At 37.1% G+C, this 17,998-nt stretch overlaps 1 protein-coding gene across 2 annotated transcripts in view; it reads right to left on the reverse strand.

Moving 5' to 3' along the window:
• The window catches only part of LOC139134113 (myelin regulatory factor-like), a 64,352-nt gene that overhangs the window by 7,219 nt on the left and 39,135 nt on the right, over positions 1-17,998 (reverse strand). The window contains exons 5-18 of one of the 2 annotated variants that reach the window (XM_070701032.1): positions 16,387-16,502; positions 15,162-15,200; positions 11,984-12,122; positions 9,084-9,279; positions 8,207-8,283; positions 7,741-7,942; positions 7,038-7,118; positions 6,326-6,445; positions 5,588-5,812; positions 4,685-4,845; positions 2,807-2,971; positions 2,310-2,393; positions 1,116-1,186; positions 614-838 (exon numbers count right to left, since the gene is read on the reverse strand). In XM_070701032.1, coding sequence (XP_070557133.1) covers positions 614-838; positions 1,116-1,186; positions 2,310-2,393; positions 2,807-2,971; positions 4,685-4,845; positions 5,588-5,812; positions 6,326-6,445; positions 7,038-7,118; positions 7,741-7,942; positions 8,207-8,283; positions 9,084-9,279; positions 11,984-12,122; positions 15,162-15,200; positions 16,387-16,502 — 1,901 coding nt within the window. The remainder of the gene's footprint in view (positions 1-613; positions 839-1,115; positions 1,187-2,309; positions 2,394-2,806; positions 2,972-4,684; positions 4,846-5,587; positions 5,813-6,325; positions 6,446-7,037; positions 7,119-7,740; positions 7,943-8,206; positions 8,284-9,083; positions 9,280-11,983; positions 12,123-15,161; positions 15,201-16,386; positions 16,503-17,998) is intronic. The other variant, XM_070701040.1, reaches the window with a different exon arrangement.

The raw sequence follows: 17,998 nt of genomic DNA on the forward strand, positions 1-17,998 counted from the left end.
CTTTGTAAACACTGTATCCGCGGTACAATGGTGATTGATGAAAGTTAAAACATGTCTGTCGTAATCTACATCGTATTATTTAAATGTTGCAGCTATGATAATGAGGTGCATCTTGATATCGTTCATGAAATACGTTACTTGTAAACAAGAAGCTCGCACAGGCACAGTTCTGATGACTGCTTCCCTTTGACGACTGTAATTATTTACAATATCTGTATTTATGTTCATGAATTGTATCAAAGAAAAATGACAACAACGAAGAATTACAAAAGCTGCTGTGTACTTGTAGCACTTGTTCAAAAGTGCTGTTTTTGTTGAAAAGATGAGTTGTAAGTGACCTTGACAATAAAGATACGGCAGATCGTCCATGTAGCCGACACGAACACGAAGTGTCTGTTACCGGCTACCAAAAACTATGAAAAATAGTAAAGAATGAGCTACAAAATCACTATCAGTTTTAAGTTGAAGGTAGAATAAGTCTGTGCCTTTGTATAAAATACTATAAAAATAGTAGAAAGTGAGCAACCAGCTGAAAGTTAGTCGAGGAGACCTTTACTGCATATCATTTGCATCTCATTGTCGGCTACATGGACTGTGTGCCAAAGATACTCACCTAAGACTGGCACCATTTCTTCAAAGTCTAGACCTTGCTCGGATTCAACACGTGTGGAAATGAACGGCAAATCGTCCGGCTCGCCTGGCGTCGGTGCTCGGGTCACAGGCAAAACTGTCGACGACAGTGGTACGCAACAGTACTTCTTGCAGCCAACACAGTGTGGAGTGGTAGACATGGTAGTAGGTGACACGGAGGGCAGACTTGCATTTGGAGGGAATGGACCTATGTGAATATATAAAACACAGCGAGCAAAAACCACATTAGATCCGAATTAACACCAAAATTGGTACTGAGCTTTTTCATGAAACCTAAGACAGCCTTCAGTAACTTTGTGTGTACATAAAATGCCCAGTATATGTAGCTGTAACTGTCAATGATTTTTTTTCACTAATTTTTTTCATCATTAAAGTCAACAACTGTTTTCCTGTTCTATTAAGCTACCAGCAACAGAACACAAAACAATTTATGAAATGAAGATTCATGTAGGAATGACACCTACCTTTATGAGGAGTAATGCTGAGAGGTGTAAATGGTGAAAATGTTGACGTCAGATTCTGACCTTGTAGGGGACTGTTATGAAAAAAATAAACAAAGTTAAAATTATTATTATCCAGTTAATGACTTGGGCAAAAAATTATGAAAACAAAAATTAAATTTGATTCTTAACTGCTGTTATGTCTAGAAGCCTTTCTTGGCAGTTACAGGAGAAGTTCATTGATAAATTACCGACTAAATCTGTTGATCACCATACTTCAAACTCTAGTGTTGATGGAAATGAGACGTCAAACCTTAACCTGCTCACCCCCAATTCCCTGTAAACAGGTCCACAACCACCATAGATAACAATGAGTTTGGGCCAAACCATGGTGGTGAAAGGGTTAAACTGATTATGACGTACGTAACTTGATGAAAGCCAACAAATTTTAATAATTTCACCACCTTGGTTTGGCCATATCCCATTGTTCTCTATGGTATGTTGGACCTCTACACTGAGAAGTGGGGGTGAGAGGGTTTAAACTGAGTGACTACATGTATATTATTTCCTTTTTCCTGATTCCATAAAGGGATAGTAGCTGTATCTTTTGAAGATTTTTTCACCTTTTTTTTGCTTTGCGTGTCAATTGTGAGTTCTTCTATCCCCGAGCATGTTGAAACACTGATTATTTAACTTGTTAACACAATGTCTATACATGTAAAATGCAGACCAGAATTCACTTATCAACAATATGCAGTCTGTACATGTATAGACTTAGTTGACGCACTCAACACGGTATCTCAACATGCAGGGGGGAGTTGAACGAGGAAGATTTATTGATATAAATAACAAATATACCCCCAAAAAATCTTCGAAGTTACAGTTACTGGGTCCAGTAAGTTTGATGAAATACAATGCATTGCCATACCAATACAACACACTCTGACATTATGCAATGTTATTTTTATCGAATAAATTCTGGCTTGGGAGGTCTGAACATTAATTGTCAAGTTAACAATAGCATTGGATTACACACATACAGGCCATGTTAAAAGTCGAATATTGGGTCGACATGAGTTGGTTGAACAAGAAACGATACCTCTCACATAGAAACAAAATAATACAAAAGAAATAAAAATTGAAAGCCGACGGTTCTTTTAATCAAACAATTAAAATGTCTTTGGGTAGCTTGGTAAAGACATCAAAACATTCACTTACAGTTCACCTCCTACGGCGCCATTTTCACCTGTCTGTTTGTTGCTCTCAAGTTCTAAGGCATACAAAGTTGCCATGGCAGCCACACTGGAGGAGAGAATAATGGGAGACAACAAACAGTCAGTTTTCCCACTTGGTACTATATATAATAATGTTGACTGGGGACTTGTCAGCCCAGTTTTACTATATTTCCGTACAATTTTCATGCTTTCCTTGGTCACGACAAAAAACTTTAAAAACGGGTCAAAATTTTTTACCTGAATGTGGCTTGGGCTAAAGTTAGTTTGGCTGCAGTTGTCAAAATGTTGTCAAACATGAAAATATTAAGGTGTAGTAATATCTAAGTAATATCAAAGCTTGCACTTAATGAAATCAAAAACATTATATATATACATCAGCACTTGCAAAGAAGTATCAATACATTGTCAAATGTGACAAAAATTATAGCCGCAGACAAGAATTTTTTAAGAGAGACTAAAAAATAAGAATAATTCACTTACCAAAATAACATGATAAGTATGAGAGCAATAATTACACCTTGCATAAACTTCTGTGACAGACAGCCTGTATCTTCTGAATGGTGGTGTCTCTCATGGTGTCGTCGGCATGACGATGACCTCTGGTCTCTCCGCCTAATACTTGGTGGGTTACTGCCTCCACTACGACTGTTACAAAGAGAAAGAAAGGTAAAACTGTCAAATGAACTGAAAACAGGATATTTTGGAGTAGATTTCATTTTTTATGGAGAGACGTTTTAAATTTGTTTTGTTGATGGGGGAACTGGCATTAATTGTTCAAACCACCTGTGTATAATATTGGCATGGTATGGTTACCATAATATTGAAAACAAGTCATCGTTGATGACACAGTCCCCACTTGTTAATAATGGGTACTTTGATTACATGTCCTCAGAGAGGATAGAGTCCTCTTCATTAATTAGGTCTGTGATAAAAATACTTTGCTACAGATGGCGCTCAATGGCCAAGAATGAGTTCCATGGTGATGAAAACATAAAACCAATGTAGGCCACCATCCTAAAGTTCATAAAATGAGTCAACTAGGAATTAATCAACAGGATGTTGCAAAACATTTTTGCATACAATTCTAACACTTAACAGATTATCACTGGTACCATATTTCATAAAGTTTGATGTAGTATTTACAACACTATGAGATCAACATCTGTATCACGTTTCATCACATTTGACGCTGTATTAATTTGTGGCTATATCACCCTAATTAAGAAAGTTCATTACTTATGCAATTACAAATTAATTAAAATTATAAAGTATAAAGTTTCATGAATTTGATGCAGTACATATTTCTTGACATATCAGTCTACTTACGAAACTTCAATAATTGACATGTTACTGCTACATGACGTGAAACAAATTGACGAGCATATGTATGAAATAGGTCAATGTCAACTTTGAATGATACTGGTGGAAATATGTCTGAGTTATGGCTCTGTACATGAAAACATCGTAATAAAATGGCTGCCTAGCGACCATATTGGATCGTATCACATGAAAAATCGACGTACATATGTATGACATAGGTCAATGTCCTTGTACCAACTTTGAATAAAATTGGTTGAGATATGCCTGAGTTATGCCTCTGTATATGAAAAACTCGTAACAAAATGGCCACACAGCAGCCATATTGGATCGTATCACAAAACAAATCGACGTGCATATCTATGAAATTGGTCAATGTCCTTGTACCAACGTTAAATAAAATCGGTTGAAACATGTCTGAGTTGTGGCTCTGTACATGAAAAAATCGTAATAAAATGGCCGCCTGGCGGCCATATTGGATCGTATCACAAAACAAATTGACGTGCATATCTATGACATTGGTCAATGTCCTTGTACCAACTTTGAATAAAATTGGTTGAAACATGTCTGAGTTATGGCTCTGTACATGAAAAAATCGTAATAAAATGGCCGCCTGGCGGCCATATTGGATCGTATCACAAAAAAAATTGACGTGCATATCTATGACATTGGTCAATGTCCTTGTACCAACTTTGAATAAAATTGGTTGAAACATGTCTGAGTTATGGCTCTGTACATGAAAAAATCGTAATAAATGGCCGCCTGGCGGCCATATTGGATCGTATCCAAAAACAAATCGACATGCATCTGTATGACATATGAAGTAATCCTTGTACCAAGTTTGAATGAAATCGCTTCTTGCATCTCTGAGATATCTGTGTGAACGGACGGACGGACGCACACACGCACGGACGGACGCACGCACGGACATGACCAAACCTATAAGTCCCCCCGGACGGTGTCCGTGGGGACTAACAATGGCTTCATCCAAGTTGCATGGAGAGTTGAGACAACGCCCTCTAGTGACATAAATTGTCTAACCTAATTGTTCCACCACTTGATGTCGACTTCACACTGTCAAGTCGCTTCAGTTTTGAAAGTTTGGAGTTCATCTTCTCCAGTTCATCTATCCTGTTCTCTAGATTGTCTGTAAGCTTGCACAATTCCTTGACTGCGCCAATGTTTTCCATGAAAATACGATCCTGGAGGCCAAAGAAATTACAAGAGTCATATCATGATTTGAAGTATTTTTTTCTCTGTTTTTGTGCGTTTAAGATTACTAATACCAGTTGACACAAGCAACTTTTCAATCAAACAGCATAAGAACTTTCATGAAAAATACATGTCAATTGAACCATTGACAGATGCAACAATCAAGATATACTCTGGTGTGCACATAGCGATGAGTTCAAAAAATATCATGGCATTAGTACAGCTGTAGAACACAAAAGGCTAGTTGTAGCGGAGCTCTACTGGTGAAGTGACAATTACGAAGTCTGAATATACAATGTGAATCACAATCATTGCTAGCATTTCATATCAAAGCACCAGTAGCTGTAACATTGGTGATTTTTTTCCAATATTTTTGTTTTAATGTTAACTATAAATTCTTGTGCTACTCCCCAAAGCATATTGAAACACTATTTAGTTTGTCAACAAAGTCCGTATACATGTAAGAATGCACTATTATTGTTTACATTCAAATTCTAGTCCTGACCAGAACTCAGTGTCAACGATAACAATGTAGTTTACACATGTACAGGCTGAGTTGACAAGCTATGATACTGCGAATGTCAACATGCTATGAGGTGTACAGTAAGAAACAGTAGCTGACATTAAAAGAAATTTGTGAAAAAAATCTTCAAAGCTTCATCTACCTGCCCTTGAATATAAGCATATACTTGCCACTGTTCCCAGAATCCTTCTCTACAAACCTGTACTTACCTTATTTACAATAAGGAAGTTATCAACCTTGTGTCCATTTGGCAGTAGGAGATCTCCAGTTTCCTTGACAGCCTCCGGAAGAATATCCTTGACATCCTGGGCAAGTACTCCTGTGTCTTTCCGGTCGGGGTCCATCATGCCGACGTACGCAGCATACTCCGGTTTGTAGTTGTACTGTACAAGGCGTAGTTTTGCAACTCTCCTGAGCTGCTCTTTGGAGTCCGTCTGAAAGAGATGGTGAATCCAAACCGATTATAGTCCACGCTAGTGACATCTCATACACATGGAGGGGGAATACGCCACTTTCATGACCCCTGTGTGACCCTTACATCCTGGCATTTTTGTTGGTATGAGTCTGCCATCGTGGGTTCAAACTGTGCAATGGTCAACCATATCTTTTGATTTATGCACTCAAATTGATATTAAAACAAAAAGTTAAATTTTCTTTGTTATAAATGGGATGAAAGGTCAATGTTATATAATGTCATACCTTCAAAAATGCCAGGATGTAAGGTCATTCAGGGGTCATGAAAGTGGCCTATTAATAATTTTTGGTAATTGGACAAGAAAATCCTTTCAAGTTCATGTAATTAGTTTTCAACTACATGCAAAAAATTGACGTTTCTAATTTATAAGAAATTTGTTAGATGCAATGAAAAAGACTGGTCTTCCAGAGATAGTAACAGCCTTTCAGAATGCAAGAACACAAGTGATAGTTATAAAACTATACAAACTTACCTCCTCAATGTTTTCCTTTACCCTGATATCAGATGGTTGTAGAATATTACCAGCCACTCTGACATCCCCATGTACTGTCAACTGTTCCTCTGGTCTGTCTGTGTTTATACCAACACGGCCCTGAAAGCGGTTATAGAAAACTTGTTGGAACGATGCGGAATGGTGATATTGAAATCTCCAGGCTTTACTTCAGTGGTTTTTTGTGTAAAAAACTGACAGGAGACTTTCAAAGAAAACAGCCATCAAAGGAATATGACAGGTAATATCAAACAGACTCCCAGGCAGCTCAGTATGTGTTTTTTCTTTCTTCTAAATTTTGTCCATGTTTATCTGTATTTATTTTTAGTATGAAATGGCATCCAGACATTTTATAGTCTGCACTATTAGAGCTATGTACCTTTCATCATGGCATGGTTTGATCCCATATTTACATTGTTTTCATCAGCAAAATTGGACTTCTCCACTACGAAACTGGGGTCAAAGCATTCAACACTTAGTTCAACAAACTGACTATGGACTGCTGACCTTATAAAAACAGTTATTTTCTTGGGCTGATGGGAAAAAAACCTCGAACTTCAAAACATGATAGATTTTCCAATGTTTGCATGTATGTACCATTCAGTGGGCTAGAAACAGCAGCTGCAAAGTTTGCGGAAGTAGGAGGATCAGGCTAAGATTAGATTCCAAAAGATAACAACACTGATGTACTTACTACATGGTACACAGAGTCTGGTGTCTGTCCTTTCTGCCACAGCATATCAACATCATTCTCAAACTGACCCGGATTTGATGCCTGCAAAGTAAATTCAATCCTTTGTTAACACATTGTACTTTCTTCAACACTACTTTCTGATACTTGTGATTTCCAAAAATGCAAGAAATAGAATTTCAAAGAGGGCATCATGTATGTTTCTCTTGCAACAATGATGTTCACAATCTGAGTATAGCATTTCATTGTACCCTTTATCAAAGCTGGAATTAACTAAAGGGCAAGTAGCTTCAACATTGATGACTTTTCACTATTTCTGTTTTGTACGTCAATTGCAAGTTCTTTTTCTACTCTCTCAGGCTATGACAACACCTGCTATTTAGCTTGTCAACACTCCATCTGTATGCATAAACTGGACTGTTATTGTTTACAGTTGACTTGTCACCAATAACAATGCAGTCTGTACACGTACAGGCTGAGTTGACAAACTGAATACTGTGTATCTCAACATGCTTTGGTGAGTAGAAAAAGAAACTGCGGTTCACATTAAGAACAAAAATACTGGGAAAATACAATCAAAATTTACAACTGCTGGCTAAATAAAAATAATGGTAATTTACAATCTGGTGGCATTTTCCATCACTGATCGATTTGCAAATTGCAAAATCATTACGATCAAAAACAAATTTAGTAAAAATCATCTTACCCTGACAATAATCCTTTCTGACATACTGGCCCCTATCTGGTACGACTCGCCACCACTGTGCACGTGAAGCCCGACGACAAGCATGAAGTATCGTTGGTCCGGGTTGGGTTTCCCTTTCTTCCTCATGTTATTGGATGTGGTTTCACTGAAATGTAGCCTTCCCACTGTTACCTTGGTAACCTGGTCCAGGGGAAGATCCACCCTGTTAAGAAAATGTCAAGATAAAAACTAACCGGTAAGTCCTTCTGTGATTTCAAGAAAAACAAAGCCATTTTTTTAATTATTTTTCATGTGTACTGCTACTCCATCTTCCAACTGCTGAAGGTTCATTTACTGGATAATCAACCCACTACATAGTGATGCAAATCGTGGTTAAGCCTCAAGCACAAGGTCATGCACTATGCCTGAAACTTGAACTTGCCATGGCCATCCCAGAATGACAGTACGATACGACCATAATACTTACACAACTGGATGGAAAGGTTTTTTACTCCTGTCTGATTGAGACTGCTCAATTTTTATCGCTGTGTCCACTGATTCCACCTGAGAGAAATAAATGACAATAGACGATAAGGATATGCTACAACAGCCACTTAATACATTGTTATATTTACAAACTTTTGGCCGTCCCCTCTTCTGTGAGAAAGTATTAAATATTACAAAACGAACTCCAGAAAGATAGATGAGGAGGACAGCAGTATGATTCAAAGCATTTTAGTTTTTACAAATTAAACGTGACAACAGGGAGGGAATTCTGCAGTGATACTACTGTCTCATGTATGCCTTCAATAACAAATCTTTCATTAAGAAGCACGGCTGGTCAACATTACTCAGAGTTTCTGTGTTATTCTCATTTGCAATCCTAGGTTTATGAAAGCTATGATCATATCCTGGTAGCAGAGAAATGTTTCAAACTTTCAATTAAACTGATATACCGGTACATGTAAGCTGGCAATAGCAGAACAACAACAAAAGATATGATGACAGCTGAAAATTTTGTAAATTCGAACAGTAAAATTCCTATGAGAATTTGCATTTTCGTTTAGACCACCTTATTTGGCATGTCTTCGTATATCCATTTGTGGCATTAATGGTTTTGATGTGTGAGACTTGTTGAATAATGATGTGAAAAGTCTAAAGCTGTGGGATAATAGGATCCCTTGAACTATTTTGGCAGTGTGGTCATACATAATGTATGATCATATACCGTTCCTGTCAGCAACTATTGAAACATTGTTTTATCTTTTGGAATAAATCTGTGGTCTTCTCACTGATTCCAAACTTTGGACGTCTCACATTCCTTCACTGACAACATGCAAATGTAAGATATTACAGTAACTCACCTTGACACCGTATAAATGCAAGTAATAGCTTTCTATAACTTTTAAACCATCTTCCATTTTGACATATTTGGGATGGCCAGCCAACCCGATGTGAACTGTGACTTGGAAGTGGTTCTTCTTCTGGCATACGAAGGCATCGTCCGGTATTGAGAAGTTGAAACCCTTGTCTGCCTCCACTCTGTATGAGGGCGCTGGTCTGTGGGTTAGAATATTAAAATGAAGCCATTGTGGGTGAGTGCCAGCTCTGGTCACCAAATGTCACACAAACACATAACAATATGCCAATTGTTTGTATTTTTTGACAGAGAATCTGGTGAGCAGAGCATTCAGTCGGAACTGACATACCAAGGGTAAATATTTTTAACCCTGCTTGTTAAAGTGTGATCCATTTAAATTGCGAGACTGGAGCGAGAAAGTGAATGCTTTCTCGCAGTTGGTGAGAATCTCTTGATATTCTCGCTGCTACCATTGACAAGTTTTGAATTCTCATCAGTGAGCAGTGAGAAATGCACTCCTTGGTGAGATAATAGAATCTCACCACGGAGAGCATTTCTCACTGCTCACCGGTGAGAATTTTTGAATTCTCACTGGTAGCTGTGAGAATGACAAGAGATTCTCACCAATTGTGAGAAAGCGTCACCTTCTTCGCTTCAGTCTCTGAATTTTTTCCTATAGTGCTGGGAATTTCTGAGAATTTCTTTCCATAGTCCGTACACTGAGCACATGTAATATGATACCTATTTACTTAAATTCCCTGTAGATAGATCAACAATAGCCATTGAAAACAATAGGCTGGGGTCAAACCATGGTGGTGAAGAAAGGTTTAAACTGTTTTGGATCAATGAAAGTTTTTTGAGTCAGTGGCTCAAACGCAACCATGTGAGGTGAAACAGATGTCACAGGAAATACACAAAGTAGTAGCATTGTTTGTGTATTTCTATGATAAACAGTGTTGCTTTTTCTTCAGCCCTTTTCTGCCCATTTGGAAAAAAAAATTAAAAATATTTCCATGGCCAGAGTCCTCTAGGGAGTTCATGACTTTATGTCACTCTGGTAGAAAAAGACCGTGATGATATTTGGACATTCCATGAAAATGGTATACCAGGTCATTTTATTCCTTGTTCATAACTGGTTGAATTTTTCAACAATGCCTTTCGCATCCATGACATCTCAAAATACATTATGTTAGAAATTCCATTTTAATACAATAAAGACACCAAAGTGACAGTGTATTCCAAAAATAAACATTCATACTTAGATTTGTTATAAGTTATGGATAATGATAGCATATCACATGAAAATTTCCATTGATGAGATTGACACGTAAATTCACAGGAAATGAGCATATTTCAACTAAATTGAGCCTAGCCATCATGAACTCTGACCCTGTGGAAAACAGCAGCTTAATCAAATCCCCACTTCCTTATTCGAAGCACGGTGGATATACAATGTAATAGTAACCTAGCTAATGGTTGACTAGAGTTCAATGACCAAAAGTTGGTGAACAATACGTGATGTCACTACGCTGCACATTTTTGCGCACATACCTAGACTACAGACATAAAAATATGTACATGTAGTTCTCTTCCTCAACATCGAAAGACTTAAACTTTCACTCAAACTTTCCAAAAAAAAATTCATGGGTCCTCCTGCAGAACTTGGTACTACAGAAACAAATTAAATCACCCAATATTTACCAACACATGTAATTAAAATTGTCCGCTATCCCTGTGGTAACTTTATACAACCAATGACATTTTTGATTTTCACAAAAAATAAGCAAGTGAAAACTTTCATTAATAAATATACTTCAAAAGCTTCAAAAAGAACCATAACAAGTGGCAGACTAATAAGTATGAGAGAACAAATATATGTCCCTTAGGCGTATTCTACCTAACGACAGAAATATTCGCAAAGTCACACCTACATGTGTCTACACTGTCTGCGTAATTGTTATTCATACATTTGCATTTACTAAATTACCAATAAAGCTTTTCTTTTTGATGATTCATCGACACCTATTCTGTCCACAGTGGTGTAAACCTACATAATATCTACCTGACCTTACAGCGAGCTGCTTTTAATATTAAAGTGATATATACTGTCACATAAACACGGCGCAATTAGTACCAGTTCTGCTATATTTCCAAGCTGCCATGTTTAAAAGGTGTGGGATGCCAGTTCAAACACAGAGTGTCACCTTGTTATCTTTCTTTCCAAGCACTAATATTGCGACCTTTGGTGAGCTACTAAATATAGCACCAAATACGGTACATAACTTTGGCAGCGGCTGACAGAAATGGGGACAAATGTTGGCAGTTTTGCACCTGTTTCTTCTTGCTGCAGATTGTGGACATCACTTTATGATGAAATACAATATACTGTATGTGGCGGTGAAGTACTATTATTACCAATCTTTTATACTGTATGTACTTTCTGCAGGTCTTGTCAAACATGCTAGACAAAAATTTACCTAGTTTGAATATCAATTTTTGAATCAGCCTTAACCCTTTCACCCCCAGTTCCCTGTGTACAGGTCCAACTTTACCATAGAAAACAATAGATTTGGGACAAACCATGGTGGTGAAAGGGTTAATGCAGAGAGACAGACTGAGTTCTACAATTGCAGAAGGGGGTAAAGCAAAACTCATGTCATTTTATCAGAAATTAAACAAAAATCAGTGCTCCTTTGTCAGTATTTGAAAAGGTGGGACATGATGAGTTATAATTATAGTAATTTAGTAGCTAAAAACCAACTTTGGCAGTCTGTAGTCGCGGGACTGCCCCAAATTTCAGGAACTGAAATCTTAGCGTGTCCCAGCGACTCACATCCACTAGTTTGCAAGGCTGCCCTCTGGAGGAAACACGGACAAAATATTACAATGAAAAACAAAACTTACAAATCCTTTCCTGCAGCATCCACCAATGTATGCCACTTGTTCGGCTTGAATGGCTGCCACTTTATACACTGAAAACTGTTTTCCATGTACGCCCGTGGGTCATTACCGTAGTCATAGTCACCACAGTCATTAAACACACCTGAAAGCAGAGAAAACCATTATTTCGTAAAATTTCATCATGCTGATTACAAAACAATTCACTGCTTATTATTGATGTACATTTTACTTTATCATTATTGTACCTTAACTATACCTCTTTCTCATTACATTACATTTTACTCATACCACTGCTAGCCTTTAGTAAAAACCTTGTGTGGTTGGACCCCTTTACCATCTGTGGTTGGACCCATTTAAAATGTGTGTTTGGTCCCATTTTTTGTCGATGGGGGTGCAAGGATTACGTCAGTCAGTACAGCAAGGCCTGTCGGGACAAGAACCCTCTATGATCTCTGCATGAGATTAGTATTTTTATGAAAACAAGAAAGCAATGACTGACTGACGCAAGTCGTCAATTTATTTTCATTTTGCAAAGGGAATAAATGAAAGCAACAGGGCTAATGAAATAGACAAAAGGACAGCATTTATGTACACTGCCTGTTGGGAAAACACTGACATATTATGAAATGGAGGATAGATACATTTTGCAACCCAACTTATCTATAATGGCCTGGGCAGAATTTTGTTGAATTGGTTCTGCCGCAGACCACACAGACAGATCTAGAGACATTTCAATAATAGGTGCATGTACAGTCAGCTAGTTGGACGATACCTGAAAGCTCCCTACAGATTAAGTCACTCATGTGTTCTGGCTGAGCCAGAAATGTATTACACCTGGGTGATGATACAGACACAAATTAAGATGGACATTGTGGATTAAGGGTACTACACTCCGTTATAACTTTTCAAATTCAAATACAGAAAATAAGTGCAGTTCTGTTGGTATTCATCTAAATAAAATATTCCTGGCACGAATATAGATTATCAAAATGTCATATTAAATCTAATATAGTCCACACATCTCTCATTTAGGGTATACACTTTACAAATATTGGCATTTCTCTAAAGGCATCTACATGTACATAAGATTTGATGTTCTCCATATCTAACTACCGGTACTCTGTTCCATTAAAGGTAGAATGAATCTTGCGGACATTTTCTGACATGGAAACTTTCACAATACTAGTCTGTCGCTGGTGTGGATTCATTGAAGTTTTTTTCATCTTTCCATTCTGCACTTTTACAAAAGTGAAACTTATACCATACGTGTCGGAGTGTGCAAAACGATGAGCCTTTCACTGTGCTGAGTATGACAAGAATTATTGCCAATTTATGTCCAATATCTCGACAATGAGGTCAGAATTTGCTGTGAATTACCAGTATTGCAGGGAGCTATGATCTACTACGAATGAAGGACAGCTTTACCCTACGTTTAAAAAGTCATTTTCATTGGGCAAGAGCAGGGCTACATAATAAACCAGTAAATTTCATATCATAAATTAAGTGCCCTTGTTCTGCCAGGTGAAAAACAGTTCAAAAAGCTTGACACAAATTTTACAGCTTTTTGCTTGGGTGATAAGGTGTCTGCACTCATGGCCTATGAAACAGGTATCCTGATTGGCCAGGACAAGATCCACATATTTCAATACAGCATTTGTCAACATATCAGAGATTCTGACTAAGAATAGCATTCTGCGAGTGGTTGTAAATATAAATAAACACAGTATGTCATGTCAGGTTGGAGCAATTGGACTCTAAACTTTGCTTGTGTATCTAACTTTTGATTTATTAGGAGACTATAAATGAAACAGTGTATGGCTATTGTTTTTAAATTGCTCTTTTGTTGAAAATGATTGAAATCACAGGATTTCAATCACATAATTTGAATCAGCCAAGCTGTTCAGAAATCAAGAAATAATAGTACCTGGAAAATACTACGCCTTTTACAGAATACAGATTATACATTTTGAAATATTTAATTGCCATTTAGAAAATGATAATGAGTTCTTTAGAGTAAAATATCTGGCCTATATTTGCTCTGAAATTGGTCATTTTCTGTCTAAAATGGATTCTCTTTCACATTTTTGCATAGCATTGTCCGATTTTCTTCCCGACCTTTCCTACAGTTATAAATCAAAGACACTCTGAAATACATGACAGGGAAAAAAAAACACAGAGGGTGAAATATTTATGACTCTCAAATTCAACAAGTGGCGCGTTCAACCATTCCTGACTCAATATTCAAATTGTATGGGTGATACCACTTTACAAACAGGTCACAGGGGTGTGCAGGGTGTGAGTAACAAAATGGTAGGCCCAATGGAAGTTGCGCTGGCTCCTTTTACAGAAGCATCAATTCTTTGATGGCAGCAATGCAATGGTTAGTAGTGTGCCACACCACAGCAGTTCTTAAACATAATAACTACAACCTATTGAGCTTGGAACACACTTTTGAAAATATGTTAGATGCATTGTGCAAGCAGCAGCCATGCGGTGACATTTGTGGTCTGTCCATGAGTTGTGATTAACGAAATACATTGACCTGACCTTTCATTTTGTGACCTATGACCTTTCAGTAGTGAGCTTATAAATTTGAAAACTTGATGGTTCAAATTCACAATCCTGACCTTAATTGTTTGGTAAATTTGAAAATTTATAGAAAACAGTTTTGAGCAAAACCTTTGAAAGTTCTCAGTATTTGTTCTGGCAGAACTTTTAGTGATGAACATGGTACTCTTGAAATAAAATTTAATATTCTGCTAGAAAAGTGATCACAAACATTTTCAGTTTTGGTGTTGTTTCTTCTCCTTGTACATGTTCTTTTCTTATGAGACATTGCCCAAAAATTTGAAAAAATGAAACACCGAAAAGTGGTCACATATGCTCAAAAATAAGAGGGAAGCAAAGAAAAATTTTTCACAACAGAAATATTTTCATGAGTCTGAGCAAGGTCATGGGGTCAATATGGCTCCTGGAGAAGTGCATCATGGGACTGACTGATCAAGTGAGCCTGTAAAGCTCTGACAACTCAGGAACCGACACCAGATTGTAGTGTGCTTGTTCTTTTTTTTTTAAAACAAAATACAGAAAACAGAGAAGAATGAGGATGCAAAAGTCCGTGGGAAATCAAAAGGAGAAGTTTGAAAACATGAAGGGTGATAAAATATGGAATGGTATGTACCATCTAGTGCCTCTAGATCAGAATCACGACTACCAGTGTCTGTGGATGAACAGAAAGTCAATGTCAAAATATACCCATCAGACAAAACAGGTCCTGCTCAAGATGAATTTTCACACACAATATGTTGAATTATGCAGCCTTCTCCATGGCATGCCAGCTTATTTAAAATACACCCACAAAATGGGTATTCCTATTCCGATATCTGACTGATATTTAGCGATAATGAGCTATCATCTTCATTACATGTCATTGAGCGTAATACTGAGCAATGGAGGACATTCATGGGAAACAATCAAGTGCAAGACATGCGATGGGTGATAAGAAATAACAGATAATATCATGCAAGATTTGATTTCTGCCCCTCTGATTCATGTGTCTTCACCCTCTCCAATTCAACTCCCCCTTGTCTCGCTCTTTCTCTTTCAAAATAACAATGCTTCTTTTTATTGTTACCATTCCCCTCTTCCTCCCTGACTCCCTTCAATATCTTTTTCCCTTTCCCGTCAATGTCACACTTCAACATACAGTATTTTGCCCTACCCTGACATGATTAACCCTTGTAGTGCTGCAATTTTTCCCACCAGACTTAACTGCAACATTTTATCAAATTTTATGAATTTTTCTGTATTTTTTTTTGATAATTTTTGACTAAATGGAAATCACATTTCCTTGGCTACAGTTCTTTATCTTTATCTATATCAAAATTTGGGCAAAACTCTGAAAAAAAAATTTGACTGAGGTATATTCTGTAAAGGCGACAAAAATTGACTTTGGCGCTCAAAGGGTTAATAACATTCACACCACTGACGAACTTCAACACAAGCGTGGATGACATCCAAGGTACATATATATGTCTAAACTCCCTTTTTTTAACTAATATCCCCAATCATGCCAGTTAATTAGTTAAAAACTGAAACACAGAACTAATGATTGTTTATACATGTCAGACTGAAAATAGGGTGTTCAAACAGATTAGGAGAAAATGCTCTTATCGTCTTACACAAACCTGCTTTTGGTTACTTTGGTGTCAATTTGAAGAAAGTAGCATGAAAATCTAATAGCACTTTGCACACATGTTGTTAAGACTGTTCACAGATTGAATTTGTACAGATTTATGAAAAGCAATGGGAACTAAACTCGGCTGGATGAAATCACTCCCCTCTGACAAGCTGTGAAATGTTGATAAATTCCGCGGGTGCAGTGATGGAACACAGATCTATCTTACCCGGTTCTTGTTTGATTTGCACCAAGTTTATCATGCCGGGTGCTATGGTGTTGGCTGTCACTGTGTTGTTTGGAGAGTCGGAGTGTTTCCTCTTCTTGTGTTGATGACCAAGGTTGCTGCAAAACAAGAAAAACACACAAAACTCATTTATTGGTAAATTCAGTGAGACAGAAAATTCACTGAAACTTGAAATATGAATTCAATGAGACTTGAACAGACATAATGAAGGCACATAACTTTCACACAATCACAGACTGTTTTTACTACTTTTTCAATACTCGCATAGAAAGTACACTAAATTAAAAGAAAAAGCAGTTGTTGTATTGTATGAGAGTGTTCGTATTTCATTTATTTATTTTTGAATGAGTTAACCCTACCCCTGACTACCAAACATCTTGATAAACTATTAAAAAAGTTTATAAAAATTAAACAAGCACACCAAAGTAAAACACCAGTTTTGAATTCGACCTAAACATTTCACAATTCATGAATTTGTTTTCTCTGTTTGTCTAGGATCTCACTCTCCCAGTTTAAATTCCTTAAAAAAAACAAACAAAAAACATGTGACAAATAGTCATGTACCAAACTGACTTCCCTACCTAAAATTGTTTCGCAATGCATTTACCATGTACAAAGTAAAGAGGCTTTTTCTTTTCATAGAGTTGTTACTGTGGGTGAAATGTCTCTATAAACAAGCAGCAAAGAATTGAAACTTGCTGACATCAACACCAGCGCATTACCAACCTACTGGTACATACAAGCCAGAGTGTAAATGAATTCTGTTTTGAATTCTGTGATGTTTCTCTCAAATGAATCATGAATGATTTTTCTACATGCACATTACACAGTACTCTTAATTGTTGTCCCATATTAACCACACAGATACCTATGGCAGCATACACAATATAATATTTTACAACTGATTATGTGCAGTCACGCTGCAGTTTGGATTTCAGTATGCAGCTGAAAATTTTTTCAAGGCAACATAAACTATTCTGATCTTTGACAAACAGCCAAAACTCAAATAATCACAAACCATCTATCATTACCCTTATTGGCCAATAGCAGAAAGTAAAATAATGAAACACCTCTTCACTTAAAAATAAAACTACTACTAATTTCATTTTCATACGCAGAACTACTGAGATGTAAATCAAACCTCATTAAAATTGCATTTGAATGATGCGGTGACTTTGAAGAGACCATCACACAATACAGAAATTACACTTTTTCACCAAGCATACCTGAAATTGTTGTTGTTATAGAAGTTCACGTAGTCATACGTATGATTTGTATATGGGTATGCTGGGTACATGGCTGTTTCTAATGCTCTATGAGGTCTTGGCAGATCCCAATGGGAATAAGAAAGTTGGAAGATATATCCACTTGAAACTTCACATAATGTTCAATCCTGATTGACCAGGACTATCATTTAAATCACAGTAAAAATCTGGAACATGAAGGCCAACCATCAAGTCTGACTGCTAGGTAGAGCAAACGGGTAACACTGATAGACTTTTAAATATTAATGAACTTTGCCATTTTTTCAAGGGGATTCACAAACTGTGAACCTGTGGATACAGAAGGCCACACTGGAGCTGTACATGGATCA

Source organism: Ptychodera flava, chromosome 1, assembly GCF_041260155.1.
Source record: "Ptychodera flava strain L36383 chromosome 1, AS_Pfla_20210202, whole genome shotgun sequence".
In the NCBI taxonomy this organism is placed as follows: Eukaryota; Metazoa; Hemichordata; class Enteropneusta; family Ptychoderidae; genus Ptychodera; species Ptychodera flava.